General features: G+C 45.8%; 1 protein-coding gene across 1 annotated transcript; it reads left to right on the forward strand.

The window, feature by feature from the left end:
* The first annotated feature begins 599 nt into the window (after window positions 1–599).
* Window positions 600–22,855, forward strand: LOC125435155 (BH3-interacting domain death agonist-like). The gene is made up of 8 exons (XM_048501234.1): window positions 600–762; window positions 8,862–8,944; window positions 11,234–11,275; window positions 12,057–12,121; window positions 14,930–15,146; window positions 18,245–18,384; window positions 18,968–19,180; window positions 22,108–22,855. The coding sequence occupies exons 4-8, from the start codon at window positions 12,113–12,115 to the stop codon at window positions 22,111–22,113; spliced, it is 585 nt and encodes a 194-aa protein (XP_048357191.1). The 5' UTR covers window positions 600–762; window positions 8,862–8,944; window positions 11,234–11,275; window positions 12,057–12,112; the 3' UTR covers window positions 22,114–22,855.
* The last annotated feature ends 846 nt before the right edge of the window (window positions 22,856–23,701 follow it).

The following is a 23,701-nucleotide window of genomic DNA, read 5'->3' on the forward strand; positions in this document are numbered from 1 at the left end:
GAGAGTCATAACTACTGGAGGGAATTGTAGTAGCCTTGCCTGAGCTGAGCACAATCCATCATTCTCCTAATGGCTGGCCATTGAGGGGGTGGGTGGCCTGCCACAACCAGAGGTGTAAGAGGCCCTGCTTAAGTGGACAGCAGATTTTCTGGAAAGGGTGCACAATTGCAAATCCCGGCTGGCTGGAGTTTTCTCAGCAGAGGCATGTCCCATACTTTATCATTCAGGAGGGGAACCCTCTGAGAGGGTTCTGGCTGTGCAAAATACGTGCCTGCCTGTCTCATCCCCTGCACAGACCTGCTTTTTTACACAATTGTGTGAGCCCTTTGTCTATTCAGCCTGCATTTTTTCAGGGCCGCTCAGAGCAGGTCGCTGGCTGTTATTGGTAATCCCCCTGAGAACCCAGAGGAAACGCGGCTCCTGGGTTTGCAACAGGGATCAATTTCCCTATAGGGTGGACCCTATAGCATTACCCCACTTCCCCTCCCCCAAATCGCCGGGAAATTCCCAACGCGCCCTTATGAACCCTTCGTGGACCACTGCATTTTTAACTCAGAAAACACACCCCAGCGGGAACTGGGCGGGCCATCCCGCGCCAGCTCCCTTTCCCCCTCCCCCGGCGACCAGGCGCCTATAAGTGGCAGGAGGGCGGAGTGGGCAGCCGGGGCCCGAGCAGGAAGTGGACCCGGGGCGCTGCGGGCAAACCGGCGGCAGAGGGGGAAAGGGGGCCGGGAGGCGTCTGGCGGGGCCCCTCGCGGGCGGGTGAGTATCATTCCGAAGCGTCCTTTGCGCCCAGTTCCGCGGCCGATCCTTTGCAACGGAGCCACCTATTTGGCGATCTCTGCCCGCCCGGTCCGCTCCCCTCGCAGACGGCGGGCACGCCCGTCCAGCCCTCGGCGGAGATAAGCCTTGTTTTCGTCCCTTGGCCCTGCAAACCGTCGCGAAAAGAAGGATAAACGCCAAGCTGTCGGGCAGCACCGAGCTCTGCGACGGAGCAGAAAAGAACCACCCGCGGGGTCAGATTGCAGCGGGCACCGAGCTGTTGAGCCCTGAACAACACGCGTGTCTAAGCGATCCCTACCCAGTTGCTCCGCGCTCAGCCCTTCGCTGCAGAGAAAGGCTCTGCGCCGCTGTTGCGCCAGAGGTTGCCCCGGGCGTCGTTTTTGCAGCGGAGATGCGCTCAGCCCCCGGGGTTGGCGGGGAGGCGGCGGCGGCGGCCGGCCCTGGGGCCGTTATGGCCGGCTTTCATCCCTACTGAAAAACAGGGGAAGGGGCGGCAGAGCAGGAATGGCGGCGCCGTCCTCTGCGCGCCCGCAATGGGAGTTCGGTTCAGCCCCGGCGGCTGTGGAGGGGAGAAGGGGGGGGGGGAAGGGCGCGCGGCGTCTGGCGGCCGCGCAATTAATCGCAGCGGAGGAAACTTCCCGCCTTTTTCCAAGGGCCGCGCCTTGTCTGGGCTCCCAATTGGGCTGAGACCCCTGGCCCGCCCGCCGGCCTTGCGGTGGCTGTGTTCGAACCCCCCTCGGTTCGCCCGTCTCTGGGGATGGCCGCCCTTTGAGTTTCCCGCTTGTTGCAGTGCTCAGGGTGGCCAGAGGGCCGCTGGCTGGAGGGTTGTGCTTCCGGGCCGTCGGCGGCTGGGGAGGCTCCATGCCTGAACCGGGGCTTTGCAGCAGAGGGGAAAGGGGCTGCTGGAGTCACCAGGCTGTTTGTGCGGGGGAATCAAAGAGGGTGAGCCCGAAGAAGAGAAAGCAGCGAGGCCTTGGAAGACCTCCGCATAGCGCAACATAGTGCAACTGGTTAGTAGGCACAGTTGGCACTGTCATGAATTGGACTCGTGTTGCAATGGAAGTAAGAATGTGTACAGTCGCATCAGTGAACATGTATGTGACCAAAGTAACTGCTAGTTTATGGCGACCCTTTTAGGGCATAGGTGTCGAACTCATGGCCCTCCAGATGTTATGAACTACAGTTCCCATCATCCCACCAGCATGAGCTGGCAGGGGATGATGGGAACTGTAATCCATAACATCTGGAGGTCCATGAGTTTAACACCTATGCCTTAGGGTTTTCAAGGCGACAGAGGTGATTTGCCATTGGTTCCTCCACATCAACCCCCAGTGTTACTTGGAGGCCTGCCAGCTGCCACCTAAATACTATGCAGTTTATTAATACAATTATTATTGTTTTTTATAGCTAATCTCAGGGCTGAAAGTATGTGACTAGCTCAAGGTCACCCAGCACTTTCCATGGAAGAGTGGGGATTTCAACCTGGGTTCAGCATTACACCACACTAACGCTTAGGAGTGTAAATTAACATGTGCAACTCTCCCCCCCCCCTGCTTTTTTATTGTTGTTGACTGACAGGAGAAATAGCCTGGTCAGTGAATAGATGTCTAATAAATAGAAATCTAATAAATAGAAATCTTGTGGCATTTTAAAGACTGTCTAGCTATTATTTTGGTATAAGCGTTTGTAAGTTAGACCGTATGTCATTAGATGCATGGCATGTTCCTGTTCCCCTTTGGAGGCATTTAGGAGCTTGGCTAGCCCCTTCCCCCATGTGCAAACACCAAAAGATTTTGATGCTGTTTGCCAGTGAGATCCTCTTTGTTGTGATGGGGTGAAAGGTCAGAACCAAGGGAATTTTTTTCTTAATAGCCAGGCCAAACAGGAAACAGGACTCTTTGCACTTCTGCTCCCATACAGAGCTATGCATAGCCCAGAACTTCGAGCTCCAGGTGGAAAATACAGAGGGAAGCAATCTTAAACAGCAGTAGCATAAAAACTTCTTTTAGGACTTAAAAAACAATGGCATAAATTAATGCGCAAAGTGTCTAGAAGATCAACACCAATTTATTTTCTAATGCTGAACCAAATTTTCAGTCTTGCCAGTGTAAAATAACTATATTTTCCTTGGGGTGTTCTGTGGTTTCCGGGCCATGTTCCAGTAGCATTTTTCCCTGACGTTTCGCCTGCATCTGTGGCTGGCATCTTCAGAGGAAGATGCTAGCCACAGATGCATGCGAAATGTCAGGAGAAAATGCTACTAGAACACAGCCATGCAGCCCGGAAACCCCACAACACCCCAGTGATTCTGGCCGTGAAAGCCTTCGACAATATATTATATTTACTTTGTTCTCTGTCTGTTCCAGTTAGCGCTGGAAACAGATCCAGACTGCCCTGGAGAGAGATTACTACCCCTGGCCTTCTACATTTTCAGTGAAGAATTGCTGTTGAGTCTTTGCCCAGTTGCCTCTGGCAACCGCTTTTGCACATGGAATAATTGAAATAGCATTTCCTGTCCAGTATTTGCAGGCTGTTGCAGTCTGCAGGCAGAAGTGTTTTTAATGCTCATCAAGCTCTTTCTGCTCCTTCTGTGTGCATTGTGTGTGTGGGTGGAGTATGTGAGCTGGTTGTATCTTGCTCATTAATTTATGGTACTTTGGTTGGCTCTACAGATTTAAAATTTCTGGACATATTGAAGCTATGGGGGTGACTTTAATTTTGGGGGGAAAATTGAAATTTTAGAAAAATTGAAATATATGCAATGTGCTCTTATTGCAATTTTAGAAAAATTGAAATATATGCAATGTGCTCGTTTTGCTGTTTTACCAGCATAACATGCATAAGTTGTATGAAATTCAGAAGAATGCTTACATTTTCTATATGCAGAATTGTGACTCAGTATTTGAAAGAGAGAGCGAGAGCCGCAAAGCTGCTGTACTCTGTGCTACCTTAGCACGTGTTTCTTAGTTTTTGTCAACTGAAAGGTAAGGAAAAATACACTTTGAAAACAAAACACAGCTTTTGCAGTTGTCAAAAGAAAATTTGCAATTGGGACAGAAAAGATTTTATATTGCACTAGGACTAGCAGGATATTTGCCTATTGTGTGTTTGTTAACTGCCTTCAAGTTGCTTGCAGATCATGAAATAATGTCCTCCTGAACCTCCAGCCTTACTAAGGTCTTTGCATATTTACATAGAGTTTTGTTACGTATCTAGCTCTTATTAACCTACTTTTCTCCCCGGTTGGGACTCAGCAGCATTGTTCTGATATTTTTCATGTTATTCTGAGAACAACCCAGTGAGGAAAATGTGATTGGTCCAAGGTTACCCAGAGACAGGGATGCCAAATCCAAGTCGGAAAACTCCTGAAGATTTGGGGGTGGAATTTGGGGAGGGTGGAGTTTGGGGAATGGAGGGGCCTTGCTATATTCTGCTGGAGAATAATAATTGCAATTCTGGAGCTCTCCAGGACCCACCTGGATGTTGGCAACCCTGCCCATAGAGCTTCCATGGTGGAGTGGGGATTGAAACCTAGGAGGATCATTACCTAATGCTGTGGATTGTTTTATATACACAACTTCAGACTCCACATTCTGAGTGGCACCTGGTGCTTTCCCTTTTGGAAAGACTAGTCAGGTGTGGACCAGTCACAGTTCTCTCAGAACTCTATCGGCCCATGCGGAGGCAGGCAGTAGCAAACCACCTCTGAAAATCTCTTGCCTTGAAAACCCTATGGGGTCACTGCATATCAGCTGTGACTTGATGGTACCTTGCACCGCCAGCCAGGTACCAACCTCAATGGTGTGAGGGGAAAATATGTGTGTTGGGGGGTGTGCTGTGAGGCTTCGCAGCACCCAAACTCGGAAGTCTGGGCTACAACGGTGTCTGTTGGGTGCAGGATAACACGAAAAAGTGACGTATCTAAGGTTTTCAACAGTTATTAAACTCAAAAGTCCTGGCTCAATAAAGGCGAGAGGTAATTTAAATCAGGTATAAGCTTATTTGGCAGCAGCACCAATTTTTTTTGAGGAAGAAGCAAAGAACACAAAATTCATTCTGAGTTTGACACCAAAAAGCATGTCGTAATTCTTTTTGCTTCAATGGGCAGCAGGACTTTCCCTCCATTTTCACCCGTTCTGTGCCACCTGGAAGCCCCTTGGAGAGATGGTGGGGCTGTACCTCTGACATCCTTGGCTGCTGTGCCCTCTCTCCCCCCTCCAATTGGGTTTTGTATCTGTCACACTTGTCTTAAAAAGCATGTCAAAAGAAAATGTTTTACGAGAGGTTTTCAGAGGTTCCCACATTGCAAAAACGGAATGGGGGAATCCATAGTTTGGGGTGAACACCCACACCTGTTTGTTTGTTTTCAGCAGTGGCATAGTGGTTAAGAGCAGGTGCACTCTAATCTGGAGGAACCGGGTTTGATTCCCAGGTCTGCCACTTGAGCTGTGGAGGCTTATCTGGGGAATTCAGATTAGCCTGTGCACTCCCACACACGCCAGCTGGGTGACCTTGGGCTAGTCACAATTCACAGGAGCTCTCTCAGTCCCACCCACCTCACAGGGTGTTTGTTGTGAGGGGGGAAGGACAAGGAGATTGTAAGCCTCTTTGAGTCTCCTTACAGGAGAGAAAGGTGTGATATAAATCCAACTCTTCTTCTTCTTCTTCCTCCTCCTCCCTGTAGGGGTCTGCAACCATCAGCTGATGGGATTTGTAGTCTATGAACATCTGGAGAGCTGTAGGTTGCAGACCCCTGCTGTAGGAGATGCTTAGTACTTTCCTGGCTGTTTGTATCTGGGGCAACCCCTTTCTGTTGTGTCTTAATTCTACCAGGGAATAGACTTCAGCTTCCTGGGATTAAAGCATGCCAGCACATTGAAAAAGCATTCTTCCCATCTGCTGCTTCACTGATGCTTCTTACCATCACCTGCTCACTCTCTGCTTCTGGAAACTGCCTTGTGTTTGACACCAGGAGGCCCTTGACATACCCCATTGCACCATTGCTGGCGCGTGTGAATTAGTAGGTGGACATTCAGGAGAACAAAGCACTATGAATGACCCATCCTAGGGCACTTCCCTCACCCCATCCTGGAGTTACAAAATCCCCCTCTCCCCCCCAGTTTATAGTGCAATAAAACCATTTCCCAGCAGTTTCTGCAGAATTACAGATCTTTAAAAAGCTTGTGGTCATAGCTGCACCTTGTAGGTAGCCACTAATGTGGTGCTTTCCAGTTGGGCCGAGTGCTTCTGGAGAACCCCTACCTGGTGTCACTCCTGCTCTTTAAAGCTCTGGTCTCTTTTGCTTTCTCTGCTGCTTCCGGAGCTGAGTTTGATGCTGATCCATCACTTCCTTAATGGAGCTGAACTTTGTTTCTTGAGTCATGGTTTTTATTGCTTGCTCTAACAGATGTTGATTCTCGGCTTTGCTGATACAGTCATGAGGATGACTAGTTGTGGGGAGCTGGTCTGTGTTGTAAGCAGGTCTGCTCTGTTACTCAGTGGGACCTATTCTTTAGGAGGGCAACATAAGTTCATTTACTTGGAAAACAGGGCTGCGGTTCAGCGTACAATTAATTGTGCGCAAGCCCTTAGAACACAATAGGACAGAACTTACAAGTAGACATGTGTAGGATTGTTCTTAATTTTTTGACAGACTGGTGGGACTTAGTGAACGAATTTAGTTGAATGTTTCTGAATATATGGCTTAATAGTATTTCCTGAGAGGCAACTGTAAAGGCAGGTGGGGACAAATAGTACAAATAATCAAAATCCTGTACCTGTTGTACAGAGGTTAGTTATCCGTTTATTTAACATTCTCTGCTGTCTTGGTTGAAAATTTCTTCATTTAGAATTATTCATACTTCATATACTTTTGCCATGCTTGCTTTCTTTGTGCTTTTAAAGCCTACCTCACAGGGTGTTTGTTGTGAGGGGGGAAGGGCAAGGAGATTGTAAGCCCCTTTGAGTCTCCTGCAGGAGAGAAAGGGGGGATATAAATCCAAACTCTTCTTCTTCTTCTTCTTCTAAATGAGACTAGATGGGGTGGAATAGGAGGTGTTTAATATGAAGCATTAGAGAAGGAAAAGGTGACATTGCAGGTCCTTGGGTTGTGGACTTTGTGGAAAGTAAAATTGCCTCTTAGCTTTTACCCTGTGGTGCTTTTACCCTGTTCAAGTATTTTGCATATTTCTGTAATTCTCAGTAGATCAGAATTACTATATACTCTGTTGGCAATTACCTTTTAAGCCCTTTAATTTGTTAGGACAGGAGTAAGTGAGACTAGCCATATAATAATCAGCAGAGTCCATATTTGTGTGCCTGCACTTTCAGAAGTAACAAGGATGGCCATTAGGGGCAGGGCCTTTTCAGTGGTAACACCTCACTGTGGGAAGTACCTTTCCACAACTGCTCTTGTGATACCTCAAATATCTAGCTTTGGAAACCAGTTGAAAACTGTACACAAACTTTGGGTTGATTTTTGTTGGTCTTTTCTTTTCTTTGCTCTGCGTTTCTTTTTGATCAAAATGTTTTTTGTTTTATATCAGTTTTACTTTTTACATGTGGCTTTACTGCTCTTAAGCTGTTTGCTGCTGAAAGTATTTAGTTCTTTGTATGATGGCATAGTGGTTAAGAGCAGCAGATTCCAGTCTGGAGAACCAGGTTCGATTTCCCTCTGCTGTGCCGAGAAGTCTGCTGGGTGACCTTGGGCCAGTCACGGTTCTCTCAGAATTCTGTCAACTCATCTCACATGGAGGCAGGAAATGGCAAACCACCTCTGAATGTCTCTTGCCTTGAAAATCCTATGGGGTCGCTGTAAATCAGCTGTTACTTGTTGGCCGTTTCCACCACCATGATGATAAACTCCCCTGGAGCTGGCAGTTGAAAAAGAGAGCATTAAAAAGCACTTAAACAGTATTATCCTCATTTTGCAGGTGGACATTCAGGGTCTGTGATTTTTTTTGCTAAAAGCCCCCAAGGAGTTTGTGGTTGAAGTGAGGTTTGAACCAGGGACTTCCCAAGTTACACTGTTTGTCACTGTACTCACTCTCAAGTCTGCTTAGAGTGTGCTGGCTATTCAGGTTTTTGAGAGGGTTTTTAGCCTAATTTTATTGCTCAAAATTAGGGGACTCCTAACCACCAAATACGTTCCTTATTATTTATTATTCATTATACATTTAAGTTGATTTTATGAAGATGTCACAGTTGGAGAACAGTTACTGCATGTAAACATCAAATCTTGGTTTTATACTAAACCCTAGTTTGTCTGCTTCTTGCCTCTCTTTCCTTGTAGCAGGGAAGTCATTTGCCCTCTCTGGCCCAGGGTCTATCAAGGATATTCAACTGGGTGGCGTTTGTGACTTCAAACAGGGTGACAAATAAGTCTGTGCGTAATAGCTACAAACCTGGTTTGGGAATTCTGGTTTTGTACCAGCCAAGGTTTGATAAAGTACCAAACTTGGGGCATCATGACTAACTGGTGTTTGAACCCGCGGTGGCTCATTGCGATGCAGACTTCAACTCAGATCTAAGATGACAACATGATTATCATAGTTGCAAATGACTCAAGTGACGATATAAAAATGAAGGGTGCAACACAGCAAACACCTCAGATTACAGAAATATATCACAGGATTAAGGAAGCAGTGATAAATTACAAAATGTATGTGACGTGCATGTCCTGTAGTTTTGTTTGTCTGCTCACTCTTTCCTGTGGTTTATGCAAACAGCCCTTTTTTTTCTTTTTGGTTTCAGCTCTTTTGGGGATTACCTTCTCCCGGGGGAGGGGGGTGGGCAGTTTCCCCTTTGGAGTTCATTGATCATACTTTCCACTTCCTTCGCTGCCTGCTTTCGGTCTTGGTGGTTTAACCTTGGCTCTGCATCTCACATTGTGGTGTAAACCGCTTAGAAACATGCTGAAGGATAAAAAGGCCAAAATATAGTGGGGATTTTTTGTTGTCTGTAGTTGGAATTTGTGTAACCGCTTTGTGGTTTTGTGTACCGGTAAGTGCTTTCACAATATTTTTCATCATTTAATGCATCATGTTAATACTTATTCTTTGCTTCATTTTTGTTTTTAGACTTCTGGTTGGTTCCGCAGTCCTGTTGCATTGTTTGTTGAATGCCGATTGTATTGACTCTGTGTAATCTGCCTGGAGTCCAGGTGAGAAAGGCGCCCTATAAATAATCTATATATATAAAAAGCTAACAGTGTTATTGTTTATGATAGTATACCTCAATAACTGCTGGGCCAATACCCCTGAAAATTCCCACCCACTATAGTCAGCCAGGCGAGAGTGTTTTTAGATGTTCACATACCTGAAATTTCACACCTGGCCCAGGTAAAACGCCTTTTTCCTGGCGCTCCATGGTGAAGGACATGCAGCTGCCTGTGTGCAACTGTCACCCTTAGAATGTTCGTGCTGCTTAGAATGTTCACTCAGATGGCCAGATATGAGCAGTGGAAACAGTACATAGGCAGTCACCCAAGTGGAAGTGAAACACATACACACGAGAGAGAGGGAGGGGTGGCATGCAAGGGAACAGAGGGAGGGAGAGGAAAGGGACGGAGGGGGAGGCATGCAAGGGGAGAGAGGGAGTGAGAGGAAAGGGACAGAGGGGTGGCATGCAAGGGGAGAGAAGTGAGAGAGGGGAGACAGTGAGGGGTGGCATGCAAGGGAGGGGAGGCAGGGGGCCCAGCATCTTGATATGACCCACCCACCCTAGTGTTAAATAAATAAATATTAGAACAGTTAAATGTGGGATTTTTCTGAATTTCTCTTTCATATAGAGATAAAATAATAGCTAAACAAATGACAGAACCAAGAGGGAGATTTGCCCAGAACAAATATTATGTAAAACAGTTATTTTTGTCTCTGCTGAAGTAGGAGCATTAAGGCAAGCACCAGGTTATTAATAAATCACGGGGTGACCGTCACAACCCAGTGTTTACTGGAAGGGCTATGCAGACTATGTTTATGGCAGTGGTTCTCAACCTGGGGGTCGGGACTCCTTAGGGGGTCGAACGACCCTTTCACAGGGGTCGCCTAAGACTCTGCATCAGTGTTCTCCAGCTGTAAAATGGATAAATGTTAGGGTTGGGGTCACCACAACATGAGGAACTGTATTAAAGGGTCGCAGCATTAGGAGGGTTGAGAACCACTGGTTTATGGGGTGGTTTGCTACTGCCTTCCCCAGTCATCCACATTTTGCTCCCAGCAAACTGGGTACTTATTTTACTGACCTTGGAGGGATGAAAGGCTGAGTCAACCTTGAGTCAGCTATCTGAAACTAACTAACTGCTGTCAGGATTGAACTCCAGTTGTGAGCAGAGTTTTCTGACTGCAGTACTATAGCTTACCACTCTGGGGCTCTTATGATTTCTGGTTTTCCCAGATCTTGAATAGCTTGAGTTCCGTGCACAGGGTATGTGTTTATAGAGGGGGTTTGTGGAGGCTGGAAAAATGAGAGAGTATCCCATAGTCCTCGGCAGCATATTTCCAGTTGTCATAGTGTGTACATGCAGGTGTATTTCTGGTTGAAAAGCTTTATGGACTGCCTCTAAATAGGCCACCTCAGTTTGAACCAAGGGCAAGTCCTAAAATCCCTCACACCAAAGTGAGTCAATATGAGGCCTAGTTGTCTTGTAGGGAAAATGTCCTGCCTCTGATCCAACTTGGCACCCATACAAAGCCAAATGGAAGAGAGCTGACTTTTTCTGGGCCCTTGATGGATCTCAGTGAGTGCCTCACCACTGGTGGCTGACACTAATCTTTTCATTGAATTAGAGATCCCTCAGCATGGGGCCCATAGGAGCCATGGTGCACGCTGACCCTTCCCTTGGCTCCCACCAAGTATTTTTGGGAAGGGTCAGGTGGGGCTTTTGCTCTGCAAGGATTCTGACTGAGCAGCAGATCTTTTTAAAAAATGTAGCTTTGAGGGAAGCTGCCATCTCATCACAAGGATTGTTACTGTGTGGATGTTGTTTGGAGGCTGGCCCTGCCTTCTGTGGCAGCCATTTTGTGGCTGTGCCCATCACGCTATGTCAGAACTCTAAATGTATCCACAAAAGTTTTGGGACTCCAGCATTAAAGAATAGGACCTGTGAAAACAAGTTTTGCTCTGAGACTTTGCAAAACTGCTTTTCATCGTATCAGTGCTCTGTTGCCTCCTTCTCCTCCAATTTATTATAACACTTGTCAAGGAGTAATGCAAGCTTTGTGCATTATCAAGAATTACAGACCCCTTGACTGGCTTCTGTCTCGCTGCTTGCACCTTCGAAGAGAAACGTGAGGGAGTTGGTTCTGGCCTGACTTTAAAGTGAGCTTTGCATAGCCGTTTGCTCTCAAACTCAGCATTTTCTTGAGATTCCTGTAGAGGGAGCTCCAGACATATTTAAAACTGCAACCACAACCTTTCAGTGTCTTCATTATGTATTTTTACTTCCTTCTAGGCTTATCTAGGACTTCTGCTGCATTGTGTGACCTGCTGAAAGGTATTGTCTGGAGTGTTCGAATTGTTCAGCTTTAGCCAATGCAAAGTGATTAAACTGGACTATGTCAGGCCCAGTCCATGCCCTGTATAAGCAAGGCTAGGGGAATAGATGGGGGGGGGATGGTGTAAGAGCCCTGACTTCCTTCCCCCTTCCTGCGCAGGCAGCTCCCTGCCTACTGGTAGATTCGAGTCCAGTAGAGGCCAATTAAGATTTTCCAGGAAGCTTTTGAGAACCAAACCTCCCTTTGTATCAGACAAAGGAAGTTTTGATTCTTAAAAGCTCATACCACAAAAATCTGTTCGATTTCTAAGGTGCTACTAACTTAAGTCTGTTTTACTGCAGAAGTCATGGCTGCCCTTTGAAATTTATTTCCCATTGGTTCATGTAGCCTAGTATTTGGAATTGGAAGTGAGTGATCCTTTCCCACAGTTGCAGGTGGAGATCTTTCACAGCTTTATGTCCTAAGACCTCTTCAACAGGAAATTCCAGGAACTGACCTGTTCTTATGTGCGCTGAGCACGAACTCTACCACTGAACCTTGTGCCTGAGCTTGTTTCTTGGGAACTTGGCTTACTTTCAATTCCTGAGCAATAGAATCTGGAAATAGCTTTGTAAGAAGTGAATTTCCCAGATAGTGCTGAAACATTCTCAATGTCTGATCGTCTTCTGTGATTGACACTTGGAGATCTTGGAGCACATCAGTAAGGATACAGAAAAGGAAGAGAGAATATTCAGAGGAAAGAAATCTATAGATCTGCTTATAGTTCTCTTTTTTTTGCAGGGAGAAGTCCTCTGAAGATTAAGGAATAACCCAGGTGCCTTGTTTCAGTCGTCATAATGAACCAGGTGAGATCCGAAACGGCTCTTGTGAGCACTGTGTGACTTCATCTCCTGAAGGAACAGACTAGCATGTGCTTGAAGGGGAAAGGAGAGGCTCTCTTGAGATTTGTTTCTTTCTCCTGCCCTCTCTCCTTTCTTAAGCATGGTCTTGTAGAAAGATATTGCTCCATGGAGCATAGACATTTACAGTCGTGGGGGTGGGGGGTGGGCACAGAGAGGAGGAGTTGTTAAATGTCCAGATGAAAGTCCTGATTGGGGGTCGAACGACCCTTTCACAGGGGTTGTGTAAAACTCTCTGCATCAGTGTTCTCCATCTGTAACCACAACATGAGGAACTGTATTAAAGGGTCGCAGCATTAGGAAGGTTGAGAGTCACTGATATACATAAAGCCCTGTGGGGAAAGGAGAGGGAGATCTCACTGGGAGTCTCACTCAGGCAGGAATTTTCACCCTCACTAGCTATTTTCAGCTGTGTAGGTTCTTGTCATGTGAAATGGGGAAGATTGATTGGGGGAGGGCTCTTGCTCCAGACCAAGAAGGCTGCGTCATCCGGCACATGGATCATTCACACCAAGCAAACCTATGTACGTGATTCATGCAATACTTTTCTGCCAGCCTCAGGGCCAGCTAGGAGGAGTTATAAAGCACTAAAGTCCTACTTCACAACTACTAGGAATTTTTTCTCCAGCCTCTCTCTAGTAGCTTTCATCAGGCATGGGGACTAGTAACCGTGCTCTGCTTTGTTTTTCAATGAAAGTGTAGATTCTCAGGAATGCTCAGTGCCGATTTCTAAACTGAATGATAGGAGCAGATACGCAGCTCTGCAGGATTTTGTGCACTTGAAGTGTTACATAAATAACACGTATCATAATATAAAAGCTTGTTTTATCTCTTAATCCTCCCACGCTTCTGATGCAGCAAAGCTTCCTGTCCATCTGGAGCCATGATTGGGGACACTGTTGGAGTGAAAGCAGAGTAAATGTGCAGATACATGTAAACATGTTTAATTAGTTTATAGACTGCTGAATTCAGTTTTCACTTTGTACACAGCCTCTGTACACAGGCTGAGAGTATTTAGGTTGCCATCCTGTTCATGCAACCTTATTAAATATAATTAACTGGAGAGGTGTGGGTGTTTTCTCTCCCCAAGTCTTATTCCCATGAAATTGAGATGCTGACACTTTATGCCCTCCTAGATATATACAGGGGGTGAATGAATCTGAATGAATAACTTTTGTTGTTGAGAGCATAACAACATAATCAAACAGGTTAAAATTTTGAAAATCTGCAAATTAAACATACAATAAATTATAATTAATAGGGAAAATGAGACATTAATGAAATAATTAAACTGGTGGACTGTTTGGTGCATCAGGATTATTATTCTAAAGTTTTTTCCTAATGTTAACTGGTAGAAAAATAAAGGTAGCAATTGATAGAAGAACTGAAATTACCCAGTTCTCAGCAAAGTAAAATGCAACAGAGTTGTGAAAAAGGAATGATCCTTTAATAAGATTCCAGATATTAAAAGTTAGGCTACAAAATATACTTAACGAAAGAAGAAGACAAAAAACAGTCATGTGCAAAATGCACAAGCAAGCAAACAAATCTACACAATAATCAAGCAGGAAAAATAGCATCAACAATACAGCATAAGGATAAAAAGGAGAAAGAAAGGAGTGGTGTAAAGCATACAAAGCTATACCATAATATGCAGACAAATGGTGACCCCCAATCAACCCATTAGCTCACCTGCCCTACATTAACAGAAACAAACTAAATGGTGCAGCTATCTCACTCCTGAAAGAACTTACAGGAAGAATCACGAGAGATCCCAAATATTCTAACGGCAATAGTATACGTAACAAATGGCAAGACATCTGCCAACAAAAATAGACGGTGTTGTAGGAGAGGAAGGAAAGTACCCAAGTGGAATGCCAATTCCCTCGCAACTTCTGTGTACAACCTCTAAATATAGGTAGTCCAGATTCTGCACTGTGAAAATCAGATTTGGTGATTCGTACAACTTTTTTTCAAATGAACATAATTTTCTTCAGGATATTCTAAAAATAATTTCTTCAGGTACATCTGTAGCCCTTAAGGTCTAGAAATGTGCTCTTTAATGAAAGTTTTAAGTTCACAAACTGAATTGTCCTCCAGATACCATGTTCTATGCTCCTGAGGAGTCAAAACATTTGTATATTTGTAGCCCTCAAGCATAACCTCTTAATGCAATGCAAGTTTCCTGCACTTGGAGACCTGCAGAGTCTTCATAAACAGCATAATTTCCCCTCACTCCACCTTTAGTCATCCCCCCACCCCACTTGTCAATCACATATCATAATACACCTATCCCCTGCCAAGTGATGGAAATGTATCCAAGGTGCCAGTCTATACCCTGCCATCTCAGATTCTGGGTTCAGGAATTTCCTAGACATGGATGTAAAGACCACTTCGTTGACTGGATCACGAGAATTACTAAGGCTCATTCCGCACATGCAGAATAATGCACTTTCAAACTGCTTTCAGTGCTCTTTGAAGCTGTGCGGAATGGCAAAGTCCACTTGCAAACAGTTGTGAAAGTGGTTTGAAAACGCATTATTTTGCGTGTGCGGAAGGGGCCTCTGAGTGGCTGCAGACCTTTATTGGCTTGTTGTTAAGTAATTCCAGAGTTGGTTTGTTTTTAAGTAATTCCAGAACTGCCCCATTTCATTTATAGGAATGATACTTGCCCCTCTTCCTAGTCAACCATTTTTACTTACTGTCCAACTGATTGTTGTGTGTCTGTGTTTTTCTTTCTTCTTTCTCTCCCAGGGAATCGGTGGCGATAGCTTGGTGGAGCCCTCCATCACCAGCATCCTTTTGCACTCCTTTTTGGAAAAGTCCCCAAACTGTACTTTCTCACACGAGCTCAGTGTTCTGGGAGAGCAGCTGAAGTCTTCAAAGACATGTGTCCGTTTTGAGGGGGGTTTCAGCGAGGATCTGCAGACAGATGGCAACCGGGCTGGGAGGTTTGGGGGCCCAGATCTAGGTAACAATAATTCTTTCACAGTAAGGCAGAATGCTGTAGAAGCTCAGGCCCATTCCTCTGAGAAGTTCTGCTTCTGTTGCTTGTTTCCTTGCCTGCTTTGGCACTCAAGATTCTGAATGTGGTTGTGGTTTGCTGGGTATGTGTGATCAATGCATCACATAGAAAAGATAATATGCTTTTATGCTTGGTTAGCCATTACCGTATATACTCAAGTATAAGCCGACCCAAATATAAGCCGAGGCACCTAATTTTACCACAAAAAAAACTGGGAAAACGTATTGACTCGAGTATAAGCCTAGGGTGGGAAATGCAGCAGCTACTGGTAAATTTCAAAAATAAAAATAGATACCAATAAAATTACATTAATTGAGGCATCAGTAGGTTAAATGTTTTTGAATATTTATTTCAAAGGAAAACAGTAAACTAGCTCTGCAAGCCCAGCTGGAATAACTGCCAAAGTAACTTGAGAAGACGTTGCCAATATATACTCGAGTATAAACCGACCCGTATATACTCAAGTGTAAGGCGACCCGAGTATAAGCCGAGGGGGGCTTTTTCAGCATAAAAAATGTGCTGAAAAAATCAGCTTATACACGAGGTATTTAAGGTATTTGCTGGAGACCGAGATTGAGAGAATGAAAATTGGACTACAAAGAAAGCTGACAGGAAGAAAATTGATTCCTTTGAAATGTGTTGGAGGAGAGTTTTACAGAAACTGTGGACCATCAAAAAGACAAATCAGTGGGTTCTAGATCAAACCAAGCCTGAACTCTCCCTAGAGATTAAAATGACCAAACTGAAGCTATTGTGGTTTGGTCGCATCATGAGAAGACTCACTGGAGAAGATAATAATGGTAGGAGAAGTTGAAGGGGGAAGCTCCAACATGAGAGGGACTGATCCAATCAAGGAAGCCATCTCTCTCGGTTTGTAAGACTGAGCAAGACTGTTAACCATAGGATATTTGGAGGACGTTGATTCATGAGTCAGCAGCAGCTTCATGGCACACAACACACACAGCAATTATTCTTCCCATAGTTTGAGTACAAGTTTATCCTATGGCAGTGGTGGCGAACCTATGGCACGGGTGCCAGAGGTGGCACTCAGAGCTCTCTCTGTGGGCACGTGTGCACAGAGTGTATCATTGGGGGGGGGGGGACGGGACACTGTTCAACCCCACTGATTTTCATGGGAAGAACTAAAGCGCGATCCTTTACCTGAGAGTAAGATCGGTTGCTGGCAATGGGGCTTGCTTCTGAGTAAACCCTCCTAGGGTCATGATTCACCTGTTCGAAGAGTTACACGGTTGCTTCAAAGCAAAGCCACTGACTACCACCAAGCTTACTCCCGAGTAACATGCGCCTCGGAGCCAACAGTTTTTTCTAAACTAAAACCTCAGTATTCAGGTTTAATTGCCGTGTTGGCACTTTGCGATAAATAAGTGGGTTTTGGGTTGCAATTTGGGCACTCGGACTCAAAAAGGTTCGCCATCGCTGTCCTATGGTGTATGTGCTGATACATCCAGGGATTCTCTGTCCCAAGATGCCTTAGTTAGAGGGCTATGTTGGAGGCATTCCCAGGCCAGAAGGCTTTTGGAAGCTGATTATAGTTGGCTCCTCCCCCAGGAATGCTCGTAGCCTGCCCCCAGTTGCTCTAGCATTCCCTTTTATGCTGGCATAGCTCCACAGAGGCAGCTACTTCTGGGTCAGGCACAGCAGAACTATGCAGTGCCCGACGGCTGGCGAGTTCATCCATTCCGCCAGCGTATTTGCCCCTTATGCCAGTGGGGTGGGCAGACATGCCAGCAGTAGGCCCATTCCACTTCCACAACTCCTTCCCCCCCCCCCCCCCCCCCCCCCCCCGCCCTGTTGGGGTGTAAGGTGCTTGTTGTGAATGTGACTCTGTACGAACAGAAAACCAGGTCTCTTGGTGAACAGAACTGCAGTCAGCTTTGGGGAATGAATGGGTGCTTGTGAAAATCTTCAAGATAGAAGACCTTCCTTGATGCCCTTCCTTTATGACAGTTTTTGTAGCCTCTACCGATCTCTTCTGCTTCACCAGTTGGCTGTAATCCTAGGGCAGAAAGGAGAGTAAACCAGCCTCTGTCTCCTAGGACCTGCCCATTATCTCAGCTCATCCTTGTGGACTGGCTGGCTTTTCCCTCCTTTCATGCCCCTGGTGGGATGTGCTGGTCAGCAAATACCAGTGCAACTGCCCGTGCTAAGCTTCAGCTGGCTTTGGGGAGCGTGGAAGATAGGGAGGAGAAGAACCAGGCAAAGCATGTAATGTGGGCTGTATTGTGGGAATCAGATCCTGCTACTGCTCACCTTCACAACAGAGGTGGGCAAACACTCATCAAGGTGAGCATATACAGTGTGGGAAGGCCAGCTGACAAGGTGGTGGTGGCGTTTTTCAGCTGTTGGGGCTGACCTGTCCGGAGGCCAAAGGGTTTTGCAGGTTTCCATTGCTGAGAGGGCCCTCCCATCTCATGCCCAGACCTGGATGGTCCAAATTAGCTCCACTTTAACAAATCTCAGAAGCTGAGCAGATCAGCCTTGATCAGTGCTTGGATGGGAGATCACCAAGGTAGTTTATGGTAGCAGGCAATGGTAAACCACCCCTGCTGATTGCTTGTGTTGAAAACTGAAGTCGCCATACCTCTGCTGTGATTGACAGAATTTTACACACCTACTCCATTGAACTGCATCCTTTGGGGTCCTGCATCTTCGTTAACCTTTTCTCAACCTCTTAAGATCCTGTTGTAGGTTGATACCTGCCCGCAGCCTGGGCCCCAATTGTTTGTGTTCATTTCTCAAGAGGCTCACCAAGGTTTATGAATGCTGTGTGGACTGGTTTTAAAGGGTTACATATTTTAGTGAGTTTTTCATTTTAAACAAATTAAAAATGTAAATCTGATGCCCAGAGTTCTGGTGCATCATCATATGACAGGTGTTTTGTGACAGGTTAGAGGTGCCCCTTCCAGCTTTCCTGGCAGTCTCAAGTGTTGGTGTCTTCCTCTGCTTAATGTTTTAAAAGCTAAGCATTATTTTTGTGTGAAGGAGATATTTCATTTCATTTGACTCTCCTCTTTCCTGTTTAGCTATACAAGATGATGACGAAGTTTTCCGGCGTATTGGAGCTCACCTGGCTGAAATTGGGGATCGGCTGGCTCTGGAGATTGAGCCGTCATTACTCAATAGTCTTGTGCAGCAGTTTACGGCAGAGAACCCGTCTAGAGTGGTGAGGAAGGAGTGGAATGCAGAGCTTGTAAATATGACGCTTGAGGGCATTCACCTAGAAACCTACATACGATCAAGGATAAAGTGAAAATAGTGCTGAGGGGTGGAAAAACTGGGGAGTAGTGAGGAGCAGACAGGATTTCTCTCCCCCGTAAATCATGTTTGTTACTATTTGACTCTGGTAATGAGTTCAGAAGATCAGTTAGAGCAGCGGTTTGCTCTAACTGAGGGGTGTCCAACTCTGGCGCTTCAGATGTTCATGGACTACAATTCCCAATTGGCCATGCCAGCAGGGGCTGATGAGAATTGTAGTCCATGAACATCTGAAGCGCCAGAGTTGGACACCCCTGCTGTAACTGATCTTCACTCACGTATCCCTTGGCAACCCAATTTCCCTAAAACGATACCTCCATATTAGCAAACCCATTATGTAATTTTTTTTCATGCACCCCCCAACACTCTGCCATGTACTTCTGGGGGTTTGCGTACCACAGGTTGGGAACCACTGAGTTACAGGCTAGTAAATAAAGAATGCTGGAAAGGTAATGTTTCAGGAAAATATGTTTTCTGTTCTGCTTCCCCAGGAGATAACCAGGCATCTGTCCGGTGCAGTGCAGACACTGATGAGGAGGATGCCGGCGGAAATGGAGCCAGACCGATGCGCCTTATTGATAGTTATGATGTTGGCCCGAAATGTAGCAAATAGAGTTCCATCTCTTCTTCATCGAGTGTTTGCTGTAACTGTGAACTACATCAACGCCACACTCTGGGATTGTGTGAACAACTTAGCACCTGAGGTAGTTAAAAAAAGTGCACAAACATTACATTTTAATTCCTGTTCTCTCCATGGTGCATCTCAGTGCTTGGCGCACGGATAGGGTTGTCTGCATGTTTAACTGTGTGGTTCAAAGGCTGTGGTGTCATTTAATGCAAAAAAAGAGGTAGGAAGAGATTCAGTAGTCCATAGTTTCACTTTGCGCACAGCTCATGACAGCCTGCAGATGCATGGCTGACAAGATCTGAGACGACAGAGAGGGCTTCTTTAGTATTAGCACCAATTTGATTTTGGATCTAATGCACACGCTCATCATAAATGAGCATGTGAAACTAACTCATAGTGAATGAGACCGCTGGTCCACCACGCGGAGTGTTGCCTATTCAGACGCATGCCAGCCCTCCCGGGTCTCAGGTTGAGATTGTTCACATTACCTGCAGCCAGAATCTTTAACTGGAGATGCTGGGGAATGAAACTGGGGGCCCTTCCGCACACGCAGAATAATGCACTTTCAATCCATTTTCACAATTGTTTGCAAGTGGATTTTGCTATTCCGCATAGCTGAAAAGTTCATTGAAAGTGGATTGAAAGTGCATTATTCTGAGTGTGCAAAAGGGGCCTGGGACCTTCTGCGTGCCAAGCGAGATGCTTGACCTCTGTGCCAAAGCCCCTCTCCCGAGATGCAGCGCCTGTGTGTGCATCAGGCAAGTGTACACACCTGTAGATGGAGAGTTGGATTTATATCCCACCTTTCTCCTGTAAGGAGACCAAAAGGAGCCTACAAACTCCTTTCCCTCCCCCTCCCCACAACAAACACCCTGTGAGGTAGGTGGGGCTGAGAGAGCTCCAAAGAACTGTGACTAGCCTAAGGTCACCCAGCTGACATGTGTTGGGAGTGCACAAGCAAATCTAGTTCACTAGATAAGCCTCCACTAGATAAGCATCAAGCTCTTATTGCGAATCAGTTTTTATGCTATGCTTTTAAGTTGTTTTATCATTGTTGTTCACCGCCCTGAGCCCCTAGGGCAGACCTGGGCATTATCCGGCCCGCCAGATGATCCTGACTGGCCCGTATGACAGACCTGGACCTGGCCTAAGAGGACCTGTTTAGAACCGCGCTGCTCATTCTTCCGTTAACCCTCCCCCTTCCCCCCTCATCTTGCCACTGCGCCGGAAAGGGCCTCTGAGAAAGGCCACTCCCCTCGCGCAGTGGCTTCTGGGGCGTTCCCCTCCTTTGAAAGCCCCAAAGAAGCCGGTTGCCTTGGCTGCCGGCTTCTGCGGGGCTTTCAAAAGCACCAGTCGATGAAAATAGTAGGTCAAGGGACTTAAGAGTCCCCACTTGCTTGATTGTCACAGGGGACAACTATGCAGGTAGGTTAAGCCTGTGATTCTTTGTGCCAAATAGTGTTGTATGCAGAACTGTTGCCACTGATTCCAAGTTGATCTGTGCACCTGTCTGTCACTTATCAGCCCCTATTATGCAGAATTGAGTTCAGCCTTTTGGCCCGGCCCTCCACAGTATTTTCTGTTTCTTATGCGGCCCCATGGAAAAAATAATTGCCCACTCCTGCCCTAGGGGGAGGGCGGTTTAGAAATCAAATAAGTGGCAGAGCGAGGAATCAAACCTGGTTCTCCAGATTAGAATGCACCTGCTCTTAACCAGTGCACAATGCTGGCTCAATGGCAGCTTTTCATTGGCCTGAGATGGTCGATCCCGCTGATGGCCATTATTTATCACCATCTGTGCGTGTAGTGCTTTGCAGAGTACCAGAAGACAGGCCCAGGCCCTGGGAACGTTACAGTATAAAATTCACCAGAGGAAATGGAGGTGGAGGTGGACATGTGTTTATTTCATTCAAACACAAAGTCCTGCATTGGGTGCAGAGTAGTGGTGGTACTATAAAAAGCTACCGTATATACTCGTGTATAAGTCGACCCGCATATAAGTCGAGGCACCTAATTTTACCACAAAAAACTGGGAAAACTTATTGACTTGCGTATAAGTCGAGGGTGGGAAATGCAGCAGCTACTGGTAAGCCCTGATTCTCCCTTTAAATCCACTCAGAAAGGGGGGGGGTGATTTAAAGGGAGAATCTGGGGAAAATTTGAGGGTGCCTGTCAGGGGAGGAATGTTTATGTTAGCAGTACCAACATTTCAAAGTATCTTTAGGAGACCCCCCCCCCCCCGATGATACCACCCAGGTTTGGTGAAGGGGGGTCCAAGGTTACGGACCCTCAAAAGGGTAGCCCCATCTACTATTAGCTTCCATTGAAAACAATGGGAGATGGGAGCACCCAATTTGGGGATCCATAACTTTGGACCCCCTGAACCAAATATCACCAAACCTGGCTGGTATTAGCAAGAGATTATCCTGATGATACCACCCAGGTTTAGTGAAGTTTGGTTCAAGGGGTCCAAAGTTTGGACCCTCAAAATGTAGCCCCTACTATTAGCTCCCATTGGAAACAATGGGGGATGGGGCATCCCCTTTGGACCAAACTTTACCAAACCTGGCTGGTATCATCAGAAGTGTCACCTGATGATAGCCTGAAGTTTTGGTGTCGCTAGCCTAAAAACTGTGCCCCCTGGAGGCCGACAAAGTAAAAACCCTAAAATATTTTTTGAAATACACCTCACTCGCATATAAATCGAGGGGGGCGTTTTCAGCACAAAAAAATGTGCTGAAAAAGTCAACTTATATGCGAGTATATACGTAGTTTTAGTATGGGTATTAGGGAAAGAAAATAGATCCTCCAAAGAGCCACCTAGGGGCATGGGAACTGTCCTGCCTTGATAGCAGGCCCTAGCTCAACGCTTGTGTAGGCATATCCAAGAAGCAACATGGGTTAATATTGACTGTAAATTTCTTTAATGTAGCAATGCTGTAAATGAGTATAATAATAGTGGGTTTGTTGTGTATAATTGACTCTTCTCTGTTTCTCTCCTAGGACTAAAGGATCCTGTGCCGTCTACCAGAAGGGAAATTTTTTTTCTTTAAATACTCAAAAGCAATTTTTAACGAAATTGTGTCATAAAGGATTTCCACCTCCCTGCAATTTTTAGTAAGAGCAGCCAGCTGCTATGTCCTGCTTGCCTTTGCTTTATTTTCCACTATTTTTAACAGCCTTGAAATGCTTGCTGCTGCTCTACCTTCACCTCAGGTGGGAAATGGCAAATCCACTCTTGTACTGGGAGTCTGGACTATTGAGTCTGTTGTTCCTTTGCTAACCAAGGTAGAAGTTCATGACGGCTTTGAAAGAAATGGGAGGTCTGTCAACCGAGTCAGGACCTCTAGCATCGTTTGTAAAACTGGAAAGCCTAATCAATGTGGCTAAAACTCAACTGGATATACTTGATTCTATCACCAGCTTTAATGTGCGCAGCAATGTTAGTTTTATCAGCCCGTGGTCATACATTCCTCGAACACTAAAGTGAATGAGGTGCTAGCTGGAGGGGGCTCCAATGCTGCCTTCATCCTCCGACCAGTAGCCCCTGGAGGGGGCTGTGATCACTAGCCCAGATTCTAGTAGTGTGTCTCTGAAGACCTGAATTTCTCAAACCTATTAACCCACCTCACCCCCACCTTTGCTGTCAGCTTACAGAAATGTGACCATCATTGTAGTGCAGTAAGTCTGTGGAGCTGCTTGTAGTCATGCTAATTTTTGTATAATTAAAATCTGTTTACCAACTTTCAAATATGAAACCGAACTATTCTGTGTGGCCACAGGCAGTACTTTGGAAATGTTGTTTACCACTATACAAGTGACAACGTCCTACGTGGAGAAAAGTTCTAGAGACCCCTTGCTCTGTATTCTGCCCCCTCCCACAAGAACAACTAGGGTAAGAGATGCAGCCCAACAGTATTCCAAAGGTTAATGACAGAGAAGGAAATTGATTGAGTTCAGACATGCTGATGAATTTTGCACCCCCCACCCACACACCTATTTTAGAAGGATTTTTTTGTTATCTCAAAATAGAGATTTCAGTTTGTTCAGCTGCTGTGTTTTTGAGCTTTATAAAAATCATGGTTTAAGCCCCCAACCTTTTAGAGCCTGTCGGCACCCTTGGAATCCTGAGAGAGCATGGTAGATGTAGCCTCAAATGTGTGCCACAGAAAGTGGAGCCAGCCACAAAAGGCCTCCCCCAGGTTCCCTTCAGCCAAACAGGGAACATCTTTGTGCTGTGATGGCAGCTGCTGCCAGTGCAGCATTTTTTTAAAAAAACTGCACAGCCAATCAGATCTCTTATTTGGCAGCCAGCAGGAAGGTGTCACTGAGCATCATGACACCCACAGCCACCACATGGAGGACCCTTGGTCTACATAATATGTACAGGCATTTCTCAATATTTACAACTATGGGAAGGAGAAGAAATTCAAAATAGCACCTATAAATCAAAGCAAGTCCTGTATTTTTTCCAAAATTGACTTTATTAAAAGTGCAACTGGGGTGGCAGAAGCATCGTCTTACAACAGAGTCCCACGAGAAGAGAAAAATATAACCCCTCTCAATTTATAAACACGGTCATGATGGAGCTGGCAAT

Source organism: Sphaerodactylus townsendi, linkage group LG06, assembly GCF_021028975.2.
Source record: "Sphaerodactylus townsendi isolate TG3544 linkage group LG06, MPM_Stown_v2.3, whole genome shotgun sequence".
NCBI classification, from domain to species: domain Eukaryota; kingdom Metazoa; phylum Chordata; class Lepidosauria; order Squamata; family Sphaerodactylidae; genus Sphaerodactylus; species Sphaerodactylus townsendi.